The 24158-nt window shown below is 45.2% G+C and overlaps 1 protein-coding gene across 5 annotated transcripts in view; it reads left to right on the top strand.

The window, feature by feature from the left end:
• Positions 1-24158, top strand: part of SLC41A2 (solute carrier family 41 member 2) — a 160665-nt gene that overhangs the window by 79948 nt on the left and 56559 nt on the right. For all 5 annotated transcript variants that reach the window (XM_029601523.1, XM_029601520.1, XM_029601522.1 and 2 more), the window contains 2 exons: positions 22785-22916; positions 23253-23401. In XM_029601523.1, the coding sequence (XP_029457383.1) occupies positions 22785-22916; positions 23253-23401 (281 nt within the window). The remainder of the gene's footprint in view (positions 1-22784; positions 22917-23252; positions 23402-24158) is intronic.

The following is a 24158-nucleotide window of genomic DNA, read 5'->3' as shown; positions in this document are numbered from 1 at the left end:
TTCTCTTCACTAACTCCCCGATACTCTCCTCTAATCGCATGCAAATGCATGCCGCGGCTTTAAAGCGGTAGGGAAGGGTTATGGCCGCGTAACCCATTTTACTGTATAGGCGCTTAATACAGCGCCTATACAGTAACCAGGGTGCGCTGGTACCTGTCATTTCAAATGACATTTGAAATGACAGGTACCAGGAAGTGTAAAAATCAAAATTTTTAAATACCTGTCGGAGGGCCGATTTTATTCTTTATGATTTTTTACGGCACTGAAGTCAGGCTAACTGACCTATAGTTTCCTGGATCACCTCTAGAGCCCTTTTTAAATATCGGGGTTACATTAGCCACTTTCCAATCTTCAGGTACAACGGATAATTTTAATGATAGGTTATAGATTACTTGTAATGGGTCTGAAATTTCATTTTTGAGTTCTTTCAGAATACTGGGATGTATACCATCTGGTCCAGGTGATTTGCTACTCTTCAGTTTGTCAATCTGGCCTACTACATCTTCCAGGTTCACCGTGATTTGGTCAGTTCATCTGAATCATCACCCTTGAAAACCGTCTCTGGAATGAGTAACTCCCCAACATCCTCCTCAGTAAACACCAAAGCAAAAAATTAGTCTTTCTGTGATAGCACTCCTTGACCATCTAACAGTCCAACCGACTCCCTTGCAGGCTTCCTGCTTCAGATATATTTTAAAAAGTTAAGTTGGCCGTAGAGGCAAAAACTCTTATTTTCAAATTCTCTTTTAGCCTGTCTTATCAGTGTTTTATATTTAACTTGCCAATGCTTATGCTTTTTCTTATTTTCATCAGATGTATCCGTCTTCCAATTTTTGAAATAAGGTCTTTTGGCTAAAATAGCTTCTTGCACCTCACCTTCTAACAATACCGGCAATCATTTGGCCTTCCTTCCATCTTTCTTAATGGGTGGAATGCCTCTGGACTGGGCTTCTAAGATGGCTGGCTAGGCTGAACTGGGATGTTTCCCCTTACACTCACCATAAAAAAAAATAATTTTAAATTATCCCTTCAGTAACAGTGACACAGTCTCTCCATTACTAGGCACTTTAAAGTAATACAAAACCCTGCAAAATAATCACTCAGTACCTATATATCAAACCTATTATACAAAACAGCACTAACTCCCAAAATTTAAACAGTAACAACCCTAATCAAAAAGGCAGTACTGCAAATATTCCAATGGCCTTAAAACATCAGTACAACTCTTATTAGGAAAGCAGAACTAACAGGACTGCTACAGATTCCTACAAAAAAAACCCTACATACTAGCAGAATGCCTCACCTTGATCTCACGCACAACATAGACCTTTACCAAAACTTTGTATATAAAAGACTTTTTGGTCAATCACACTGTTGTGGTTGTCTCTGACCACCTGGTGGTGCCTGGAACAGTGAAAGGTACACTTTGCAAAGACAATATGCTTTGTCTGCAAAGCCCTATCACTCGCACACACAGAGGGCAATTCTGTAGGCGCACACACACAGAGAGGAATGCACAGGCTTTAACACATACATACATACATACACACTCAAGGTATCTTCAGGCACCGCAGAACCCTTCTTCAGCTGCCATGGGATGGGGTCTGGGGCAATCCTTTCCTCCTTTAGCTGTTGCAGGATGAGAACCGTGATGGCCATCCTGCAGACCTCTTCTTCTGGTGTCAGGCAGCCCTGATTGAGTGGGTCTGTTTGGGTCAGATGGGCCTAAGCCCACCTGTGGCTGTACCACTGTTGTGGATTGTGAACTGGTTAAAAGACAGGAAACAGAATAAGATTAACTGGTTAGTTCTCTTAATGGAGGATGATAAATAGTACAGTACCCCAGGGATCTGTACTTGAACCAGTGCTTTTTAATCTACTATAACAATTGCTATTTAGTGCCTTCTAGAGTTGGGCAACCACTGAAGTCTAATATACTCTGTGTAGTTTATGGAGAGGTTCTCTAAGTTTCTGTATGCTTGCTGTTGATTACTTAACAGAATAAAACAATATTCATTTTCACTTTCATTTCATTTTAAAATTGACAGCTGTTATGGACCAGACAATCTGAGAAACTCTGGGCTGTTTTTGCTAGTACAGAAAAAGGGATTATAAATTAGAAATATGCAGAGGCAAACGGAATTCTTCTTTGTTCTGCTATCCTCTCTTCTTTTTCCCTACAGAAAGGAGAGGGCTCTTATTTGCTTGGTATTGTGCTCTGTCTGCTACAGACTTTCTCTTCTCCCCATCCTCTGTTCCTTGCATGTTGCCTAGGAGGGGAGGAGCAGCCCTGTCTCCACCCCCACGACATCTCTCCACATGTCCATAAAAATTTATAATGTTACGTGCATATCAGTCATGCAGTTTTCTAAGGAGCCACTACTGCATGTAAAACTGTTTTTTTCTCCTAGGACAAGCAAGATGGTAGTCCTCACAGATGGGTGACATCATCAGATGGAGCCCAGCACGGAAAACGTTTGTCAAAGTTTCTAGAAACCTTGACTGGCACACTGAGCATGCCACTATCCATGCGGGGACCCTCTTCAGTCTTGTTTTTTCCGCGAAGCAGTTGCCTCACGATTCTCGGAGCGCTCTTCTTAATTTTCAATACATTCTTTATCTCAAGGTTTTTTTTTCCTCCGGTATCCTCCGTGCGGGGTCCCTCTCTACTGTCTGTCCCCCCAGCATCTTGGTAAGTGTTTCTCTCATTTCTGCGGTTGATTCCCAAGCGTGTCACCTTCCAATGGGCACCGGCCATCGACCACTCGTGGCTTGTTTTCATGGTGTATCCCAGTTTTCACAAGTACCCCCAGTGCCATGTCTCTCATAAATCTGTTCGAGGTCTGTATCCTTTGCCTGGGGGCTTCCCACGACATCTGCGGGTGCCTCAACTGTGCCTAGATGACCCCCAAGGGCCGTCGTTCCCATCTGGACAAGATGGAGCAGCTTTTTGGCACCAATAAGTCTGCTCCATTGACTCCGGCATCGGGGACTTCGACACCGAGGGGCCGTGGAGACCCCTCAGACTCACTGTTGTCTTCTACGTCCCCTCCGGTTCTTCCTCGTGATGAGAGGGGCTCAGTTAACTGGCCCTCTCCATGGCTGGACCATTCCAGGAGCTGCGAGCGATCCGGTACACCATCTCTGCATTCAGGATCACCTGGCCCACAAAGTGATTTTGATCCAGACTAACAACCAAGTCGCAGTGTGGTACATAAACAAGCAGGGAGGCATGGGCTCCTTCCTGCTTTGCCAGGAGGCGGTACAGATTTGGGTTTGGGCCCTATCCAAGGACATGCTCTTACGAACAGTTTACCTGGCAAGAACAGAGAACGTGGTGGCGGACCTCCTGAGTCGAGCATTCCACCCGCACGAGTGGTCGCTCAACCTGACAGTCGCGGACAGAATCTTCCACCTATGGGGTGTTCCGGACGTGGACCTCTTTGCCTCCCCTTGGAATTTCAAAGTGATCCACTTCTGTTACCTGTACAGGGAAGACAGATAACCGGCCTCGGATGCCTTTACCCTGTTCATCAGTGCAGAGCATGCATTCTATGGCACTGTCATCTTAGTGTATCAGATCAAGGCGCCATCATTCTTGTCTGTGTGGAGTGCTTCAGTGAGTAAGCAGGCATCGGTTAAGAAGAGATTTGACTGTTTGCACAGCCAGCATGGTTATACTGCAGTCATCTATGCAGCCAACATGGTCCATCTCGAAGTCAGCTGTTTCTACAACGGGGATAGCTGTCAAAGTGCCAAGTTCCTTATTGGCTTTTTCAGTGGCCCTCATAAGGGGCTCTGAAGAGAATCTACCCTCCAACTCCAGCACAGAGGGTCCCTCAACTGGTGGAAACCCATTTGTCAGAGCTGGTGAAGATTTCTTTGCTTCCTTAAACCCTGAAGTTAGGAGGTTGGAACCTCTCCTATCCATAATGGAGGTATTCTTCCCACATAGTGGGACAGCCCAAAGTCACACACACACACACACACACGTGTCTCTTAAGAGCTTCCACTGTTGGGAGAGAGTCCTTTCCTTGAAATAGCAGATTCTCCTTCTCCAGGGGAGTCCTTTCATGAATTAGGAAAGGAAAACTGGGGGGCTTAGTTTACTTACTACCTGCCAGACCTTTTCCTTTCAGACTAGCGGAGGTCTACTCCTCGGTCATGTTCATCATCAGGATTTTGGCTGAGCATTACCTCATGGTTGGGAGGAGGAGGAGGATTCTACATGGATTCTTTTAGATCCCCTACCAGAATTGCTTCAACACACCTCTTTCCTGGAAGATTTCTGTTACTCATGGTTTTGGATAAGCTGTCAAAGGTGCTTTCTATCAATGTTAGGAAGGAAAAAGACCTGAAAACATGTCTTTAGGCTCCAGCAAATTTTACAGCTATTCTGATGCCCAGGCTTCCCCATGATCTATTATTGAGGATGTTGCACGCACGGGCTGCATGCCTTCCCATGGCCCAAAAGTTTGACCTAAAGTATTAACTTCATGCCTTCCTGAGGTTTGGGGTAGTCCAGCTGCTGCTCTACTCTGGTGGTGGAATCTGTGTACTAACGTGCTAAGTGCACTCATTGCTCTAATGCACCTCCAGGGAAATATCCAAAGGTGATGGATGCATTTGGGGAAAAAGGTCTTCCAAGGGTCCATGCTGAGCCCCTGAATTGTAGCCTATCAGCTTTATATGGTGCAATATTTGCACAAATGTATGCAAAAGCCAAAGCCTTTGGCAGAATCATCAGGCTCAGAACAAGCGGACTTCTGCCAAGCAGTGGAGGACATGTGAATAAAATGTGAGGGACGTTTGGTTCACTCAGTTTACAAAACTTTTGATCCGAAGGCCAAGACTTCAGCTTTTCCGTAGGAGCTTAAAAACTCACATGGTTAAGAGTAAGTGGCCTTGAGGAAGATGTGCACAGTCATCTTGCTGATGTGCCCTGTTCAGGGGACAACTTGTTCAATGATAAAGTGATTCTAATCGAGGAACATCAATCCACCCTACAGTCATTTCAGCAGTAGTGGGGAATTGGCCTGTTCCAGCTGCCAGCAGTACTTTTATTACAAATGTCCATTCTGCCAAAGGCTCCTTTCTGCTCTTTTCAACTCCATTGGGCCCTACCCACTATTCAGCAGCAGAAGGAAAAGCAGCAGCTGAAGGCCTAGCAGTTGTTGCAGCCTAAACCTGGGACCACATTTTGATATCCTTGAGTCCTGAATCCCCAGCTTACCAAGGTCTGGTGAGGTTCTGACAATCGTGGAGTATGACAACTACTTACACTTTCTCTTACCATCCTCTAACCCAATGGATTATCAGTCTTCAGCTCTGACTCTTCTCAGTTTGCCCAGTTGAAACTAAAAGTGGAGTCTATCTTTCATTCTTAGGAATGTGGCCAGAGAATTCTGTTCCTGGTATTTCTTCATCCCCATGAAGTCAGGAGGATTGAGACTGAACAAGTTGTTGATTTGGGAGAGGTTCAGGATGAACTCCAGGCGATTCTTCCCTTCATTTAGCTGAGGAATTGAATGTGCACTCTGGATCTGAAAGATGTTTATGTGCACATCGCTGTTTACTCCATTGGAAGTTCCTTAGGTTTGTGGTGAAGGACAGGCACTACCAATACAAAGTGACCCCGAAGGGGTCTAAAAAAAATTCCTTGCGGTAGTGGCTGCACAGCTTTGTTGGCAGGAGTCTGCATATTCCCATACCTGAATGATTGGTGAACAGGTCCATCTCTGGGAGTTCTAGAGACGCTTGAGATGACCATATGGCTTCTCCAGCCCCTGGGTTTCCTGATCAACTTTGCCAAGTTCAACCTGGTTCCGTCTCAGATTTCGGTTCATAGGAACCTGGATAGACTTGTTTCAGAGAAAAGTGTTTCTCCCCATCAAAAAAACATTGCTGAAGGGTCAGGTAAGGTCTCTTCTACCTCAGTACCAAATATCTGCAGGGTCAGTCCTAGTCCTTCTTGTACATATGGCTGCTGTAGTGCAAGTGGTTCTTCTGACCTATCACCACATGTGAGACCTCCGAAGCCAGGGATATCAGCTGTGTTAACCATTATCCCACCAAGTTTATGACCCCCGTGATGAAATCATCCGATTGGTGGTAGAGGAATCTGAAAAAAAATGAGGTCTTGCTGTGCATCCCACCTCGTCAAGGGGTGAGAGAAGTACACAGATGTGGCGTGGACCCAAGGGTCATGGTACCTAGCGGAGAGTCATCTGAAAATCCTCCTCCTAGAGCTGCAAGCTATTCTCTGTGCTCTAAAGGATTTCTTTCACATTTTCTCAGGAAAGTAAATCTTAATTTAGATAGACAACCAAGTGGCTATGTTCTTCATGAACAGGGAAACACAAGTTTTTATACCCTGTGCCAGAGGCCCTCCAGATCTGATCATGGGCCATCCATCACCAGGCGACCTATCTTCCAGGAAATCCAGTATACATTGACAGACTGCCTTGGCAGAGTGTTGCAACTGCACAAATGATCCTTGAATTTTCTTGTTGCAGTACGAGAAGATTTAGCAGTGCTGTGAATTATCATGACCTCCAGGTGAAAGAAGAACTTTCTGAAAGGTATCATGTCACAAAGAACCAGAGGAGGAACAAAGAGCAATAGGCCAGCAGGACATTGTTGCCATAAAACCAGTTGTCTGTGCTTGTAATTTATACACTCTGGTTTTATTTTATCACAGGAATAGGTTGTTAGTTTTGTATTTCCTTTATCTGAAAATAGAGCTCATTAATCCAAGCACGTTTATGAATCAAATTTTCATCTGGTTTAAGAAAAATTATTGATAACGAAAGGGCAATAAATCAGTGCTTGACTTGTTTTGGCTTCATTTTGTTATGAATTATGCAGGGCCAGAACAGTAAGGCAGAAACCTACAAGTCCCTCTGCTTTTGACATCCGCATGTTCCCATTCCTTCCCCTCCACTCATTCTCTTCTCTTACCCGCTGTCGGCTTCCTTTCCCTCCCATTCCATCTCCTACCCCCATGCCTCCACTTTCCCTCCATCCCCACCTCAATAACAGTAATTTACAACCTAAGAAAAATCTTCAAATTGAGATTTCCTGCTACTATATTTTCAGCTGCTACCTAATCTGAAGGAAAAACTGGTGAGAAGCCAGCTTCAAGCAGAAACTCAAAGAAGAAAAAGGTGCAGAACCTAGTAAGATATGCTGAAAACAGTGCCAGCAATGTATCACAGGACCCTGCAGTTACTTACAGGCAAAAGACTGCTCTGTTAGTGTAGCATATATTCTCCAGTGCAGAAAATGTAAAAAGGGGTGCTGCATCATCAAAATGGGACACAAAGTAAAGACAAGAATAAATCTTCACAAGCACAGGATAACACATCACAGAATAAGGAGAACTTCTGTAGGTGGACATTTTTCCAGACCAGACCTTTGCATCAATGACTTTGACTAGGACACTAAAAGGGAGCTTTAAAAAAAATACCCATGAATGTGAGATATTTTAAATTAAACTGATCAAACACTTTGAAATAAACACAAAAGAACTTGATAGGGACATTGGTTTCCTTCCCCATTACCAGATATCGGGGCCTAGTTACAAAAGTGCATTTTTGTGCACTTGCATTAAAAGTGCATTAAGGAAAAGGCATAGAAACATAGAAATGACGGCAGAAGACGACCAAACGGCCCATCCAGTCTGCCCAGCAAGCCTCACACATTTTTTCTCTCATACTTATCTGTTTCTCTTAGCTCTTGGTTCTATTTCCCTTCCACCCCCACCAAGACTCATGTTGGTGTTAGACTTAGCATGAGCTAAGTCTAACACCAACATGAGCATTAACATGCATTAAAGCTTTTTAGTTAACTCAGAATTCCGCATTAGTCCATTTTAGCCTGTGTTAGTGATAACCCGGTCTTAATGCAGCCTAAACTGGAAACATTTAAATGCATGCAAAACAGTCTGTTAATTAAGGTGGGTTAGGACAAATTACATTAAGAAACATGATTTATGTTAACCTGTTGGTAACACAACTTAATTGCATTTCTTGGAGATATAATTAAGTTTTAGCATTGGCTTTGGCTGGATGGGGTCTTCATTCCTTCCCAGCAAATATTTGATAACAAAGGGTCTTCTGTGGCCTAGTTTTCCTCCACCTCCCCCCCTTGTTGAATCTATTAGAAAGGTCTCTCTGTTGCAGATTCCCATTCCCAGCTCATGACTCAATAAACAAAGGGCCTTCCGTAGCCTGATCTCCTTCCCACGACGCCATAAGAGAGAAACCTCTATGGCCTGATCCCCCCCCCCCCCCCCTGAAATTCCATATGCAAAGGCTCATTTCCCCTGCACCCTCAGTCTCCAACTCCATTAATCCCTGCCCCCTGCCAACCAGGTAAACCTACCTTCCTCCGGTTACCCCTCCCCTTGCCTCACTTACTCCTTCAGCTGCCATCAAAAAGATAGTGGAAACAGGAAAGGAGCCCAACTCCCTCCTGCCCTGCTAGTGCCACATTCAGAATGGTGCCAATTGGTCTCAAACCGTTTGATGACCTGCATGATGTGTAATGTGTGCATATTGCAAGGCCTGTTGGGTGTTAAGCAGATCATTAATGCACAAAACACCCCCTTATTCAATAAACAAAGGGCTCTTCGTGGCCTGATCCTATCACCCACCCTCAAAATTGTAAAAGAGGGCCATTTTTGGCCAAAATCCCCCTCCAACACACAACTCAACTCAGTGGCCTCCATGTTTCAAACCCTTATAGATTGGCAGACACATTTTTTAATTTTGCACCTGCAAGGCAGAAGGAATCATCTTCCATCATGGATGACAGCCAAAGGATGAAGCGAGGTAGGGTTCTCCTGATGAGGGTGGAGTGGGGGGTGGGGATTAGGTTACAGATGCCCTTCTCATTTGGATTCGGGTAGGTGGGCAGAGCCTGGACCATTGGTGAATCCTTTGTTTATTAAATCATGGATTTGGGGAGAATTGTCACAGAGCCCCCTTTTTTTTTTATGGAGTCTGAGGATGAAAAGAAGGGCACTCTATTTACTGAATAAGGGCTGGGAGGATTGTTAATATTTTGTGCATTAATGATCTACTTAACACCAATGGGCTTTGTAATGCATGCATGTTAGGGACCCCTACTGGATTTCAAATTTCATAATGAGATCTAGTAAATGATTTTTTTATGCCTGATATTAATTCCCATGTTAAAATCATAGGAATGATTTTAATACAGCTGAGTAAACCAACCTCATAGTCTTTCTATAGCTGTTTAATTCTGCTGTTTGTCTCTCAGCTTTCTCATCCCTCTGCAGACAAAGCACTTTCCCCCAGCTCCTACAATCTAATTCTTTTACTTAACAAATCCTCACAGCTTTGAAAACAAACACCAACCATTGTAAACCAGTATACAGTTTTTTTGTGTATTAGCACCTTTATCCTTCCCTCACTCTGCACTGACCTGATGAAGGGAGCATAACCCACACAAGCCAGTCGTAAAGATATTAAGTTGTTTCACTCAGCTTGTTTGTTGAGGTTTTATTTTTGTGTATCTAGATGGACTTAACAGCAACCTAACAACTGTTATCCTGGACAAAACAAAAGAAAGCAAACGTAGGTGCTGATTAAAAAAACAAAACAAAAAAAAAAACTTGTGTTACAGTTTGATTGCTCAGCTTTTTGTAACTCCCAATGCAGTAAGCTAATGATATGCTAATGCATCGGGAGTTAAAATGCGCACAAAGAAAAATGAGCTCATGTGCAGAAAACATGGTTTTCTGTGTAGAAAGCATTTTTTGTGCACATAAATGTTATTTTATGCGTGAGAAAATGATTTTTGTCCATAAACCACATTTATTGCGTATAAATATGATTTATGAGCATAAAATATTTTCAGTACAGAAAGGATCTTTTTGTGCGCATAAATCATATTTTCTCGCAGGACAAGCAGGATGGTAGTCCTCACATATGGGTGACATCACAGGATGGAGCCCAATCACAGAACACTTCTGTCAGTTTCCAGAACTTTGACTGGCCCCTACTGGGCATGCCCAGCATGGCACTAACCCTGCAGCCAGCAGGGGTCCCCCTTCAATCTTCTTTTTTCCATGCAGCAGTAGCCACGCGGTTAAGGAGCTCTTTAGAGATTCCTGACAGGAATTTTCCTCACGGAATTACTAAAAATTAATTTACCCCACAGGGGTCCCTCCTTCAACTTTTTCAAGCCGCGGTACTCCGGTAAGTGTTTTATCCATTTTCCGTCGATTACCGTTGAGTTTGGCCCTCGCGGCCTACTGGCTGTCGACCGTACCGTGGCTCAATTTTTTTCATGCCCATGGCGTCGGGGTTCCGCCGGTGCCCGGACTGTAATCACACCATGTCCATCACAGACCCCCACAAAGTCTGTGTAATGTGTCTCTGATGTGAGCACAATGTCCTAACCTGCACCAAATGTGCCCTAATGACACCAAAAGGTCGCAAGGCTAGAATGGAGAAAATGGAACTTCTCTTCCGTGTTAAAACCCCGATGTCAATTGCATCGATGTCGTCAGAACCGGCACAGTCAACTTCGCGCCAGCATCGACCTTCGGCCAGTGATCATCCGGCATCGACTTCTCGGCCTTTAACACCCTCTACTTCCCCTCAGGATCGTGGGGACCATAGAGATAAACATCGCCACCGGCATCGAAAGTCTCGGACCATCAAGGGAGCAAAATCATCGACCTTGCCATCATCCGAGCCGCTGTCGAAAAAACCCCGTCCAGAAAAGGCATCAACCTTTTCGGCGACCGGGTCACCGAGGCAACCCTCTCCCGACAGGGTATCGGGAGCCGCGACTCCGCCTTTAATGGTGGCCCCTCCGGCTATGCCTCTGCCTCCTTCATCTGTTCCGGAGCCGGGGCTGCTTGCTCCAGGTCTCTGAGAAGAACTGGACTGGATGGTTCAGGAGGCCATCGACAAGGTGATGCATCTATTCCAGGTTCCTCCGACACCGGAACCAACCACGACCCAATTCCAGCAGCTTTGGCACCGCTGCTCTTGAGGATGGAAGCGCTCATGGCCGCTCTTCCACCGATGGACCCCGAGTCACCGATGGCTCCGGTGCCCTCCCTGCTTTCTTTGTCATCAGGAGGCGAAACACTGTTCTGCATCCCTCCATCGGGAGTTCTGCCGATGCCTCAGCCATTGATGCCGATACGTCCCTCGATGCCACCAATCTACCCATCGGTGCCAATACGTCCCTCGGCGCCACCGAGCCATCCATCGATGCCCTCGATGCCTGCCTCTAGCTCCTAGAGGAGCAGGTGCTGATCCCTAGGATACCTGGACTGATGATTCTTCACCAGACACCGATGATTTGCCTTCACCTACTGAAAGCAGAAAGCGTTCTCCTCCAGAGGACCTTTCCTTTTATAAATTTTGTGAAGGAAATGTCTGAATTGGTTCCCTTCCAATTGCAGACTGAACAAGATGACAGGCATCAAAAGATGGAGCTGTTACAATTCCTGGATGCTCCCAAGGAAATAACCTCCATCCCTATCCACCAGGTTCTTCTGGATCTCCTCAAAAAGAACTGGGAACATCCTGGTTCTGTGGCTCCAGTCCACATGAAAGCTGACGCCACCTATCTCGTTCAGTCAGCTCCAGGTTTCCACAAACCTCAATTGGATCACCAATCTGTGGTTGTAGAATCTGCCCAGAAAAGAACAAGATCATCAAAACCTCACATTTCCTCCCCCCCCCCCCCCCCCCCCCCCCCAGGCAAGGAACAGAAATTTCTAGATGCCATTGGTCGCTGTGTCTTCCAGGGAGCAATGCTCATCTCTAGAATTGCCTCTTATCAGCTCTATATGACCCAATATAATAGAGTCTTATTTAAGCAGATACAAGACTTAACAGACTCCCTGCCTCAGCAATTTCAAGATCAGCTCCAAACCCTAGTAAACAAGGGTTTTGAGGCAGGCAAGCATGAGATCAGATCATCTTACGACATCTTTGACACTGCTACCAGGTTATCTGCAGCTGCTATCTCGGCAAGATGATGGGCCTGGCTCAAGTCTTCCGACCTTCGCCCTGAATTACAAGACAGACTATCTGACCTGCCTTGTGTAGGAGGTAATCTGTTTGGTAAGCAGATTTAACAAACAGTGGCGGAACTCAAGGATCATCATGAGACCTTAAGACAGCTCTCTTTGATACCTTCTGAGTACTCTTCAAAACAACCCTTCCGGAAGGACTCTAAGAAGTCATTCTTCCGCCCGAAGAAATCCTACCCGCCACCATCTAGAACCCGTTCTGAGACAGTTTCAAAAAGCCCAGTCTCGTCAGACACGAAAACAAAAACCGCAAGCAGCTCCTCAGCCGGGCCCTGCTTCCAGTTTTTGACTCCTGCATAGAGAACAGCAGCCAGATTCCATTGCCCCACGTACCAGTGGGAGGTCGATTGTGCCATTTCAACAACAGATGGCACTCCCATCACCCCAGACCAGTGGGTCCTGGCGATTCATTTCTCAGGGTTATTTTCTGAACTTTCTCTCCATTCCACCGGACTCCCCACCTCTACTGTCGTGGAGAACATCTGATCATTCCAACCTTCTGGAACAGGAGTTCTCCTTCCTCCTCCAGTCCAAGGCAATAGAACCAGTACCCTACTCTCAGCACGGCCTAGGGTTCTATTCCCGGTACTTTCTAATCCCCAAAAAATCGGGAGGCGTTCGTCCAATTCTGGACCTTCGTGCCCTCAACAAGTACATCCAGCAAGAGAAGTTCAAAATAGTAACCTTGGGCTCTCTTCTTTCTCTTCTACAAAGAGGAGACTGGCTCTGCTCTGCTCTCTAGACCTCCAGGACGCATACACTCATATCGTGATAATTCCATCTCATCGCAAATACCTGAGGTTTCTAGTAAGCCCCAAGTACTATCAGTACAGAGTGCTTCCATTCGGCCTCGCGTATGCACCACGAGTCTTCACAAAATGCCTCGTCGTAGTTGCAGCCATCCTCAGGACTCAAGGTGTTCATGTCTACCCCTATCTAGATGATTGGTTGATCAGGGCTCCCACTCAGCAAGCTGCTCTGTCGTCCCTGCATCTTACCTTACACACTCTAATCTCGCTAGGATTTCTCGTCAATTACGACAAATCCTACTTGGTCCCATCTCGAACCTTGTCGTTCATTGGGGCAGACTTGGACACCTTGCAGGCAAAGGCTTTTCTGCCTCGACAGCAAGCTCTCACTCTCGTGTCTCTTGTACAGCAGCTGCAGTCTCAGCACTCCACGACTGCACACCACTTTCTCATCCTCCTGGGACACATGGTGTCCTCAGTTCAGGTCACCCCAATGGCCTGCTTTGCCATGAGTCATGCAGTGGACTCTACGGTCACAATGGACTCAATCCATTCAGCCCCTGTCGACCATTGTCCACATAACCGACTCACTCTGTCAGTCTCTCGCCTGGTGGAGAAATCAGGTCAATCTCCTCTAAGGCTTGCCCTTCCAGGCTCCAGATCCTCAAATAACTCTCACCACCGATGCTTCCAACCTCAGCTGGGGAGCCCACGTGGCCGATCTGCAGACACACAAGGATCTTGGTCTCCAGAGGAAGCCAAACACCAAATCAATTTCCTGGAGCTTCGAGCAATCATATATGCGCTCAGGGTATTTCAGGATCGCCTCTCTAATCAAGTCATCCTGATCCAGACGGACAACCAGGTGGCCATGTGGTACATCAACAAACAGGGAGGGATGGGCTCCTATCTTCTGTGTCAGGAAGCTGCGCAGATATTGGCGGAGGCCCTCTTCCACTCGATGTACCTCAGGGCCACCTACTTGCCGGGAGTAGACAATGTGTTGGCAGACAAGTTGAGTCGCACCTTTCAACCGCACGAGTGGTCTCTCAACCCCTCAGTAGCGCATTCGATCTTCCGACAATGGGGTTATCCTCAAATAGGCCTCTTTGCGTCACCTCAAAATCGCAAAGTAGACAACTTCTGCTCTCTCACTCGCAGCCGACACGATCAGCCAAGAGATGCGTTCTCCCTATCATGGGCAACCGGTCTCTTATATGCATTCCCTCCTCTTCCACTTCTCTCGAAGACTCTCGTGAAGTTACATCAGGACAAGGGAACCATGATCCTGATAGAAACCACACTTGGTGGGGCAGTGAGGTGCTAATACTTCAGGATCTCTCCATTCACAGGCACATTCCCTTGGGAAAGGACCCACTTCTAATCACTCAAAATAACGGGTGCCTACGCCACCCCAATCTTCAAGCCTTGTCCCTGATGGCATGGATGTTGAAAGGTTAATCCTTCAACCACTTAACCTTTCTGAACCAGTTTCCCATGTCCTGGTTGCTTCACAGAAGCCTTCCATGAGAAAATCTTATTCTTACAAATGGACCAGGTTTACGTCATGGTGCTCTTCTCAGTCCCTTGACCCCTTTACCTGTCCAATCACGAAGTTTCCGGACTATCTCTGGCACTTGTCAGTCAGGTCTAAAAACTTCCTACATCAGGATGCATGTCAGTGCGGTAGCCACCTTCCATAAAGGTGTCGGGGATGTGCCCATATCAGTACAACCCCTTGTCACTTTTTTTGAAGGTCTTGCTTCACCTCAAGCCTCCTCTGCATCCGGCCCCCTCTTGGCACCTCAACCTAGTTTTGGGTCGGCTCATGAAGCCACCATTCGAGCCTCTTCAATCCTGTGACCTTCGATATCTCACATGGAAAGTGATTTTCCTTTTGGCAATCACTTCTGCTCGCAGAGTTAGTAAACTACAGGCTCTAGTTACCTATCCGCCTTACACTAAACATCTGCAGGACCGGGCAGTACTCCGCACTCACCCTAAATTCTTGCCTAAGGTAGTTTCGGAGTTTCATCTCAATCAATCCATCATACTACCTACCTTTTTTCCTAGGCCCCATTCCAATCCAGGAGAGCAGGCTCTGCATACCCTTGACTGTAAACGGGCTCTAGCATTCTACCTAGACCGTACAGCTGCCCACAGGGAAAAGCACTCAATTATTTGAATCTTTCCATCCTATCAAATTGGGGCAGCCTGTGGGTAAACAGACTCTCTCTCTTCCTGGTTGGCGGACTGGATATCCTTTTGCTATCAGCAAGCAGGCATTCCACTTCAAGACCGTGTTAAAGCACACTCTGTGAGGGCCATGGCGACTTCAGTAGCACACCAATGCTCGGTGCTGCTTCCTGACATTTGCAGGGCTGCAACCTGGAGTTCTCTCCATACCTTTACAGCCCATTATTGCTTAGATAAAGCCGGAAGACAAGATTCCATCTTCGGCCAGTCTGTCTTGTGCAACCTATTCACAATGTGACGTACCAACACCCTTCCGCCTGCCCGGTGGGGTTCAGGATGCCCTCGGCCAAATTTCATCCCAGGCCTAGTGCCTTGCACGCCTGTGTACATTTGGTGCATACTCTGACATCCTCAGCTCGGTACTCACCCTTATGTGAGGACTACCTTCCTGCTTGTCCTGTGAGAAAGCAAATGTTGATTACCTCACAGGACAGCAGGATGTTAGTCCTCACAAAACCTGCCCGCCGCCCCGCGGTGTTGGGTTCGTAACGTTTTCTTATTTTATTTTTGGCACTACCTGTAGCTTTTTAACAAGACTGAAGGGGGACCCCTGCTGGCTGCAGGGTCAGTGCCATGCTGGGCATGCCCAGTAGGGGCCAGTCAAAGTTCTGGAAACTTTGATAGAAGTGTTCTGTGATTGGGCTCCATCCTGTGATATCTCCCATATGTGAGGACTAACATCCTGCTGTCCTGTGAGAACACCTGTTACAGGTAAGCAACATTTGCTTTATGTGTGGGAAATGTACTTTTTGTGTGCAAAGCTTGTTTCCTAACATAAAATCCCAAAGAGTTCCTGGCACCCGAGCTACTGCTTCTGCTGTAGACTAACATCAGCACTGGAAAATTTATTCCATCTTGGACTAAGAGTTAAGGGGTACGTTTTTAAAGGTGCGCACGTCCATGTGCACATTTTATTTATTTATTTATTTATTTCAGATTTTTATATACCGGCATTCGAGACAGCAGTCACATCGTGCTGGTTCACATAAAACAGGGGTGCATAGTAAACATAACTATAACAATAGTGTTGAAAAGGCAGTTACATATAACAGGGTGATAAGAACTTGGCTGAGAAGGAAGAGAAAGGAAAGGTTATTGAAATTCACACAGGTAAACGATAGAAGATAAGATAAGGTAAAAGATAGAAGATAAGATAGAAACATGGTTTCCAGCACGCACACATGGACGCGCCGATTTTATAACATGCGCATGGCGACACGCATGTTATAAAATCCAATACCTGTGCGTGCGAGGGGAGGTATTTTATTAAAAAAAAAAAAGCAACGATGCAATCTGGCCATCCCCAGTTCCCTATCCCCCTACCTATCCTTCCTCCCTCCTCCCCAACCCCTAAACCCATCCTAATTTAATTTTTTGTTGTTTTTGAACTTACCCACTCATAAGAGCAGGAGTAAGTTCCACGCGCTGGCCAGCGCTTCACCGGGACAGCGCAAAATGGCGCTGTCCCCTGCCCAAACTCTGCCTCTGGCCCGCCCCTTTTAAACAACCCGGCACTTCTGCGCATACCTAGGCTGTTTTGAAAATGCGCTCGACGCACATTCTGCCTGGCCACATGTGTATCTACCAGTATTGGTGCGCACCGGCACATTAAAATTCCCCTGTAATTTCCATTGCCTAGAAAACAGGAGATAAGCCAGTGCATTTCTTGCACGGGGGGGGAATACCTAATGCCGTCATTAACATGCAATTTCCATATCAGGGCACTAATTTAAAGCACAATGTGTGCGCATAACTCCTTGCTGTAGGCAGTAAAGTTTATGCATAAATGTGCACCCAACTGAGTATTAAAACTGTGCTGCGTGCACCTTTCTGAATCAGCCCCCTAGAAAGTAGACCAGCTGAAGGAGGAGCAGAGCCAAGTAATAGGCACGTGAAGCTTTTGAGGGCCATAGTGGTAATGCTGCTTTTTTGAGGGAATATTGGACTTGCCGCTTACTCCGTGGGGCTTTTGCAGAATCCCTTTAATGCTCTCCATCTCGGTGCAGGCAGATTTGTGTTATGCAGGTTTGTCTCACAGTCTCTCAGCACAGCTAACAGATCCAGTGAACTTGAGCATTAACAGTGGGAGTTTTAGTAGTATCAGAAACAGACAATATATCGTTATTACAGTGCTTTGCAAACACTGAGGAATTCTGTCCATTAAGTCTTGAAGGTACAGAATGTGAATGATCGATAAGAACTTTCTGACGGATACTACTCTGTTAGGGCAAATAGTCCAGATGGCCTGGCTACTTTGCCTCAGATGGACTCACAGAAGCTGTCTATAAGCCTGGATATGACAGACAGGATCTTTCTTAGCCACCATTGCATGGTCTATGTAGTTAAGAGTCCATTTGTTTACTAAATCAGATGCATGAAGCTTATTCAGAGAAAAAAAAATAGATAAGCTGTGCACTGAGTGTGGATGCATTCCCCCAGGGTCTGTGCTTTTCTAGCAGTACATAAACGAGACATTAAAATTCAATCATCTCGGCAATCTATTCCTGCCTTGAAATTTATTAAAGGTCCTCCCCTCCCCCTTGCTGTAGTTAATAACAATTGACCCTACAACTTATTTTCACCCCTTTATATTGTATCTACTCTAACATTCATATTCATGATAATATGCAGGATTTAGTTAAACAGACGTCTGCCTTCACCACGCTGCTGGTTGAAGTAGGCATTTTGTATAAATGTTTGAGAATGAAACTTTCTGTAAAGCATTCTCGCCGAGTTACTTTACTTCACCGTAGTATATGACGTGCTTCTATATGGTTAACACTGGAGTCTTACTGGGTAACCAGAGGACATCCATACAGACCTTTTGGTGGCTCTCCAGGACTCGCACCAGGAATACAGTAAGTTTTTTTTAAAAAAATGTTTTTAATGTAGCAATACTTCTTTGGATTGACACAGTGCTTTCTGTCCAAACAGCATACATGCAGCTACTTTGAAGGTGAGTGGCCAAGCAGCCCATCCGAAAAACTCTGCACCATAAAGCCAGGCCTTAGTAAAAGAGAACCCAACTGTTCATACCAAAATGAGGCACTTTGAAAATAATTTGAAGTACCGGTATATGAGATTAATCTGTACAAAATCTATGCTACTTAGATGGGGGTGGAGGGGGAGGGGCCAGATACAATATAACTTTCCAGAAATTATTCAAGAGAAAGTCTGGAAGCTGAGAGCCACATTAAAACTTGTCAGAGATTCCAAGATGGCTGAACTGGCTTGATGTGCTTGAGCTGTTTTCTCGGGCCCAGCAATTTTACCTCATGCCTCACTCTGGCAGGGAAAGGAGAGCCAGAGAGCAGAGAACTTCATCATTACTCTCTTTGCTGGCTGTCTCGTGCTTGATGGCCGCCCATGGATGGGAGTTAGCTCGTTGGAGGCAGACCGGGAAGAAGCTATACCCGTCTCCCTCCCAGAGGTTTCCATCTCTTTCCCCCGGAGGAATGATTTGCCCCCTCTAACCCAGCGGAGGTTCGAGCGCTGGATCAGCTGCAGTGACGGGCATCGGCCAATGATGCCAGGGACCCCTTTGACATCGCTGACCCAACAATTTCTGCCTCTGTGCCTACCGAGGATCCTGGGCCTGCGGGGCACTCTACCGACAACATTGCTTCCAGGCACTTTGGAGATTCAACTTTATTGTTACCTTCTCTTCAATTAACTGAGCTAGTAAGGCCATCTTTAACTCTCAAAGCAGTTTGGGATGCCATTCAAGTATTAAATAGTAACATTTCCCATCAGATTATTCCTGTTAACTATTTGAGCCATCTTGATGGTCATTTGAAATCATTGGAAATTGAAGTTGCTACTACTAAAGTTAATTATGACTCTTGTAAAAAAGATCTTGGAACTGTACTGATTTACAACAAAATATTATAAAGGAAAATAAATGGTTCTCCTCTAGGTTGGAACATATAGAAAATCAAATGCGAGGGAAGAATCTTCATTTTATAAATTTTCCTAAAGATTCAGCAGTAGCCCCTAAAGAGATGTGGATGAAATTATTTAGTTGATATATTTATTAGAGATGTGATTCGTCCGAACCTTTTGGTTTGGCCTTAGTTATCGGCCCGCTGCAGGAAATTTCGTTTCCCGCGGTTCGGGCTGATTTTTTTTCGGCTGTTCCGATCTGAAAAAAAACAGAACACTCCAACCCTTCAGATTTAATTAATTAGAATCCCCTGCCCTTCTGACCCCCCCCCCCCCCCCCCGCCCCCCCAAACTTGCCTAAAGTCCCTGGTGGTCCAGCGGGGGTCCCGGGAGCGATCTCCCCCTCTCAGGCCATCAGCTGCCACTAATCAAAATGGCGCCGGTGGTCCTTTGCCCTTACCATGTGACAGGGGCTATAAGTGCCATTGGCTGGCCTCTGTCACATGGTAGGAGCAATGGACAGCCGGCGCCATCTTAAAAAATACCAGGAGAAAATGGAAGTAAACCTTCTCCGGAGCTCCCCAACGGCTGCTCTGTCAATGGTGCCAGGACCCAGGCACATGAGCATCTATCGGACCATGCGGGGTAGAGGCAAATGAGGCTGTAAGGATAGCCTGTGTGCATGCATATGAGTTTTTGTGTCTGTTTGAGAGCCTGTTTGTGATATAATCAAGAAATAGGTTCACATACACAGTGTGTGTGAGGAAGAGGGAGCCTGTATATGTGAGAGAAGGGGAGTGTGTATGAGAGAAGGAGTGAGAGAATGAACATCTACATATGTATGTATGTGAGAGAGAGTGAGAGCCTTTGTGTGTGTGTGTGGATTTATGTGAAGGAGAGACCATATGTGTGAGAGAATAAGGGCATGCACATGAGAGAGGGAGTGTGTGTGTGAGTGAAAGAGAACATAAAAATTTGTGAGGCCTCACTTCCCCCAATTCACGATAATCTCAGGGTGACTAGAGACCAAAAGATCCCAGGTATTGAGAGCAAAAGATTTTTTAAACCATATTAGTTTTAATTATTGGGTATTGTGTGCTTTTTCTGCTGTTTTGAAAATTTGTATTTGTATGTTGGGAAACTTTTATAACATTTTTAAGTACTGGATGTTTTATTTCTCAGGAAGCCAATATTTAGCACTACTTAGTTGGATAAGTAACAATTTATATTCAGCTATGTGGTGGTCGCTGAATATCTGGGTATGTTCAGCAGATATCTTGGGGCAGGCAATGGGCAGATTGGGGAGGGGGGGGCGGCGGGCCCGGCCCGGCCCGGCCCCCACTTATTTGGTTATCTTAACCAGATGAGTGCCGATATTCAGACTTAATCCAGTTAAGTTAACCAGATAAGTTAGACCTGCCATAGAGCTGCATTGCTGAATATTCCATTTAAGTTAACTGAATAAGTCTTATCTGGCTAACTTAAATAAACGTTTATTTTTTTTAAGTTTGGGTCCCAGATGTTTTGAGATATATTTTTTTTCTTTTATTAGTATGGTTTTACTATCATGATTTAAATTTCTTGATTTTGTTTGATGTTTTATGAGAAATGGTCATGCTACACTGCATACATAGTCTGGCTTGTTGCGATTTCCAGTTCAGGGGTGGGGGAGAGTGCTGAGGTCAGGGGGAAAGATAAAATGTATCCACCTCTACTAATCCATGTCATCCTGATGGGGCGGGGATGTTAGAACTTCACCCTTGTCCTGCAAGTCAGGCTTCCTTACTCTTTGCCCCCCAAGGACACGGGGATCAGTTGACGGGGGCAGGGCAGGGGTGCCGTCAACAATTTTCACACAGGGCGCCACGGCCTGAAGTGAAAGGAGGCCTGACAGGGCCGCAGCGGACCCCATCCTGCCTGAGCCCAAAGAGCTCACAGGGTAATGTAACCAAAAAGGTTTGCTCGCAGTAACTCATTCCTTAGAAGGAGCATTGCCCCTGAGCTAGATGATGTTCCTGGGACTTGAACTAGTGATCGTGGGCTGCAGGAGGGAGGGGGGAGGGAGTTCATTCCTGCAAGGCAAGCAAGAGGCATTGAAGTATTTGGTCTCTGTAGATTCCTCCTTTCCCGTCTATTTATTCTATTTGTTGCTTCTCATGGAACCTCAGAAATTCTCTCTCCTTTTAAAACTAAGCTGACAGAAGAGCCCACAGCTCTGGCACAGGAGATCTTTGTTTTCATGTGAATACAGAACGGCAGCCTATGTGTTTATCCTGCACAAACATCACTGCTTCCTTGTGTGCTTTACACTGGGGGATGTAAGCTATCTGAAACAAAACTCATACTGGGCAATTACGTTTTTTATGTTAGTGGAAGAAAAATCAACAAAAAAGGCAGTCTCTTCTGGTTTGTTTTGATTTTAAATTCCTTCAGAAAAACTGATCTTATGATTTGTTAAAAGATACCCATGTATAATACTTTAATCTATCTTATGAAGTACATTCTGTATGATTTTGAAGTGTTTTGGGATACCTTTACATGTTAGATGCTGTGGAGGATAAAATGATCCTGCTTTCTATGGATAATTTTAGTTAGTTCAAACTAATTTTCTTAATCTGTGTTTTAGATCAACTCATATTTAGTAGAAGTACCTCCATGCATGCAAAGATTTATACAGGCAGCCTTGGATTTGAAAGAGACATCCAAGAGGTGCTATTAAGGAGATCCACTGAAATTTAGTAGTAAAAGAAATCACCTAACAAGATCGATGAGAGAGAAATTGATATTCATTAGATATTTGTTTTTGGGGGAGGGAAGGTTTCTTCTAGAAGGTTTATAACTTCAAGGTAGATATGAGTGTTGGGTCCTATCTTCTGGGGATTTGCTATCAGCGCAAAACTGAATACGTACTTTGACTCTATGGCCCTAAATCTTCCAGTACAGTGCCTGCAATTACTTTAGCATGATTGGTTACTGTTGCAAATCTGACCCTGTACAGAGAGGTGCAGTCTAATAGATTTCTACACTATCTGTTTCTAACCTTATAGATATATGGCAGAATCTCTGACTTAGGTTCATCCATGTTGCCTATAACTTTGGATGTCTACAATCTGCACCCCAATACATGGAGACTGCCCATCTCTGAGACAAATATTGTACAAATTCTACTACCAGCAGACATTTCGTGTTTCTTAAGTCATTTAAGTTGAAATGTTGATAGTAATAACTCATGTACCGTTAGCCAGTTGTTTCCAACTGGTTCCTCTGGATCTGCCCTGCCAGCCTGGTTTGTCAGGATGCACATATACACTACTGCCGGCGCACACTTCCCCGGCACAGTGGCAAATGGCCGCTGTACCGGCCGCCTCAAGCCCTGCCCCTCCTCTCCCCCCCCCCCTCGCCCCTTTCAATGGGGTCAGCACTTCTGTGCGTAACGGGGGTTACAGCCGTGGCCGATTAAAAAATTCACCCGTTAGGCCCCCCACCCCCCCCACCCCCCCCCCGGCGAGCGCCACCCGCACATGTGCGTGCAGCCCCCGGATTTTATAACGTGCATGCGCTGGCGCGCACATGTTATAAAATCGGCACATCCATGTGCGCCTGCCGGGAAGTGCGTGCATATGGATGCGTGCGCCCACCTTTTAAAATCTACCCCTTAGAATTCTACGGGTTAACCTCTGCTGTTTCATTTGCTGTAAAGACATTTCGCTAAGAAGAGTTCATTGGTGAAAACAGCAAAAATATTTTTTGAACGGAAATAGCAGTCCTGTATTGCATTAATTTAATTTATTTTTCCTACTTTTATTTTTCAGGTATTGGTGGTAATTTAGTGGCCATTCAAGCTAGCCGAATTTCTACCCACCTTCATTTGCACAGCATTCCTGGGGAGCTGCCTGAAGAAGCCAAAGGTTGCTACTACCCATGGAGGACTTATTATGGGGCAGGTATGTATATTGCCCAGCTCGCTCTGCAGTTGGTTTCCACAGCCATCCACATGCCTGTGCTTCATGTAGCAGAAAGTGCAGCCACATGCGTCGCTGCCTTCTTGGGCAGAATTTGAAAGAATGTCTGGGAGCCTTGTTCTTAAATGAAAATGACCAAAAAAAATAAAATTCTATCTGATTATTGTTAATGGGAATGCAGCCCCTGTGTTTAGTCAATGCATGAAAGTTAATAGTCAAATAATTATAATAAGGGACGTTAATACCTTTCTACTTTTGGGTAATCAGAGCATTGTTTTGGTTCCAAATGCCAGTAGGTTTTGTTTGTTTTTGTTCCAGGAGTAAACAATAAATCAGCCCAAGTCTTGCTCCTCTTAGTGATTCCTGGACATTTAATTTTCCTATACACCATCCATTTAATGAAAAGTGGTCACACCACCCTGACCCCTGTCTTTATAGCGGTATATTTGCTGGCTGCTCTACTACAGGTAAGAAATAAAACCTGAAAACAGAAAATGCATTTCCTTGAATTGGGAAACTGAATTAGTTTGCATGCCAAAGCTGCCCCGACAGATTAAAGTTGAACACTCCAGTTTTAAATGTGCACTTCAGATGCAGCATTGTTGTTAGTTTACAGGTTTTCGGTGGTTGTGTGTGAGACTACAGGGAGATTGCCATGGATTTCTTTTGCTCAGAATGTTACTGTAAATAATCTAGGAGAGTTTGATTTTGGAAATAGCGGCTGTTTTAAGTCAGCTGCCCCTTCTCCTCTTCTTTGTTGTGTTTTTGATACGGTGCTGGTTTCCAGAGTGAAACGGGCTTCTGACATCACTGTGGAAATGCGGGGCTATACGTGGCAGTGCAGTAGTGTTGCCTGTTGCAGATCCTGATGTCACTTTTACCATGTGGCACTATATGACCTCGCCATTACAACATGTTAGCTAATAAAAACATAAATAGCTTGTATCCCAATAATAAAAAAGCACATGATATGGTTACTAACCAGCAGTTATAATTGTATGGTTGTTTTTGTTTGTTTTTATGTCTTTCAAACAGTGAATTTCATCAAATACAGTTTAAACAAATCTTTCCAACATTTGATTTTGAAACCAGTTGTGCTTAAGCCCTTCATTTCCTTCCGTTCGCAGCCCAGAAGGCCCTATTAAAAGAAAACAATTAGCTCTTATAAACAGTTTCTAACTGAAATATTTTAATGATTAAGCAGTTCACAATGTAAGCCTGCGG

Source organism: Rhinatrema bivittatum, chromosome 4 (genome assembly GCF_901001135.1).
Source record: "Rhinatrema bivittatum chromosome 4, aRhiBiv1.1, whole genome shotgun sequence".
NCBI classification, from domain to species: Eukaryota; Metazoa; Chordata; class Amphibia; order Gymnophiona; family Rhinatrematidae; genus Rhinatrema; species Rhinatrema bivittatum.
Note: the sequence above shows the minus strand (reverse complement) of the source record. Positions and strands in the feature narration are given on the sequence as shown.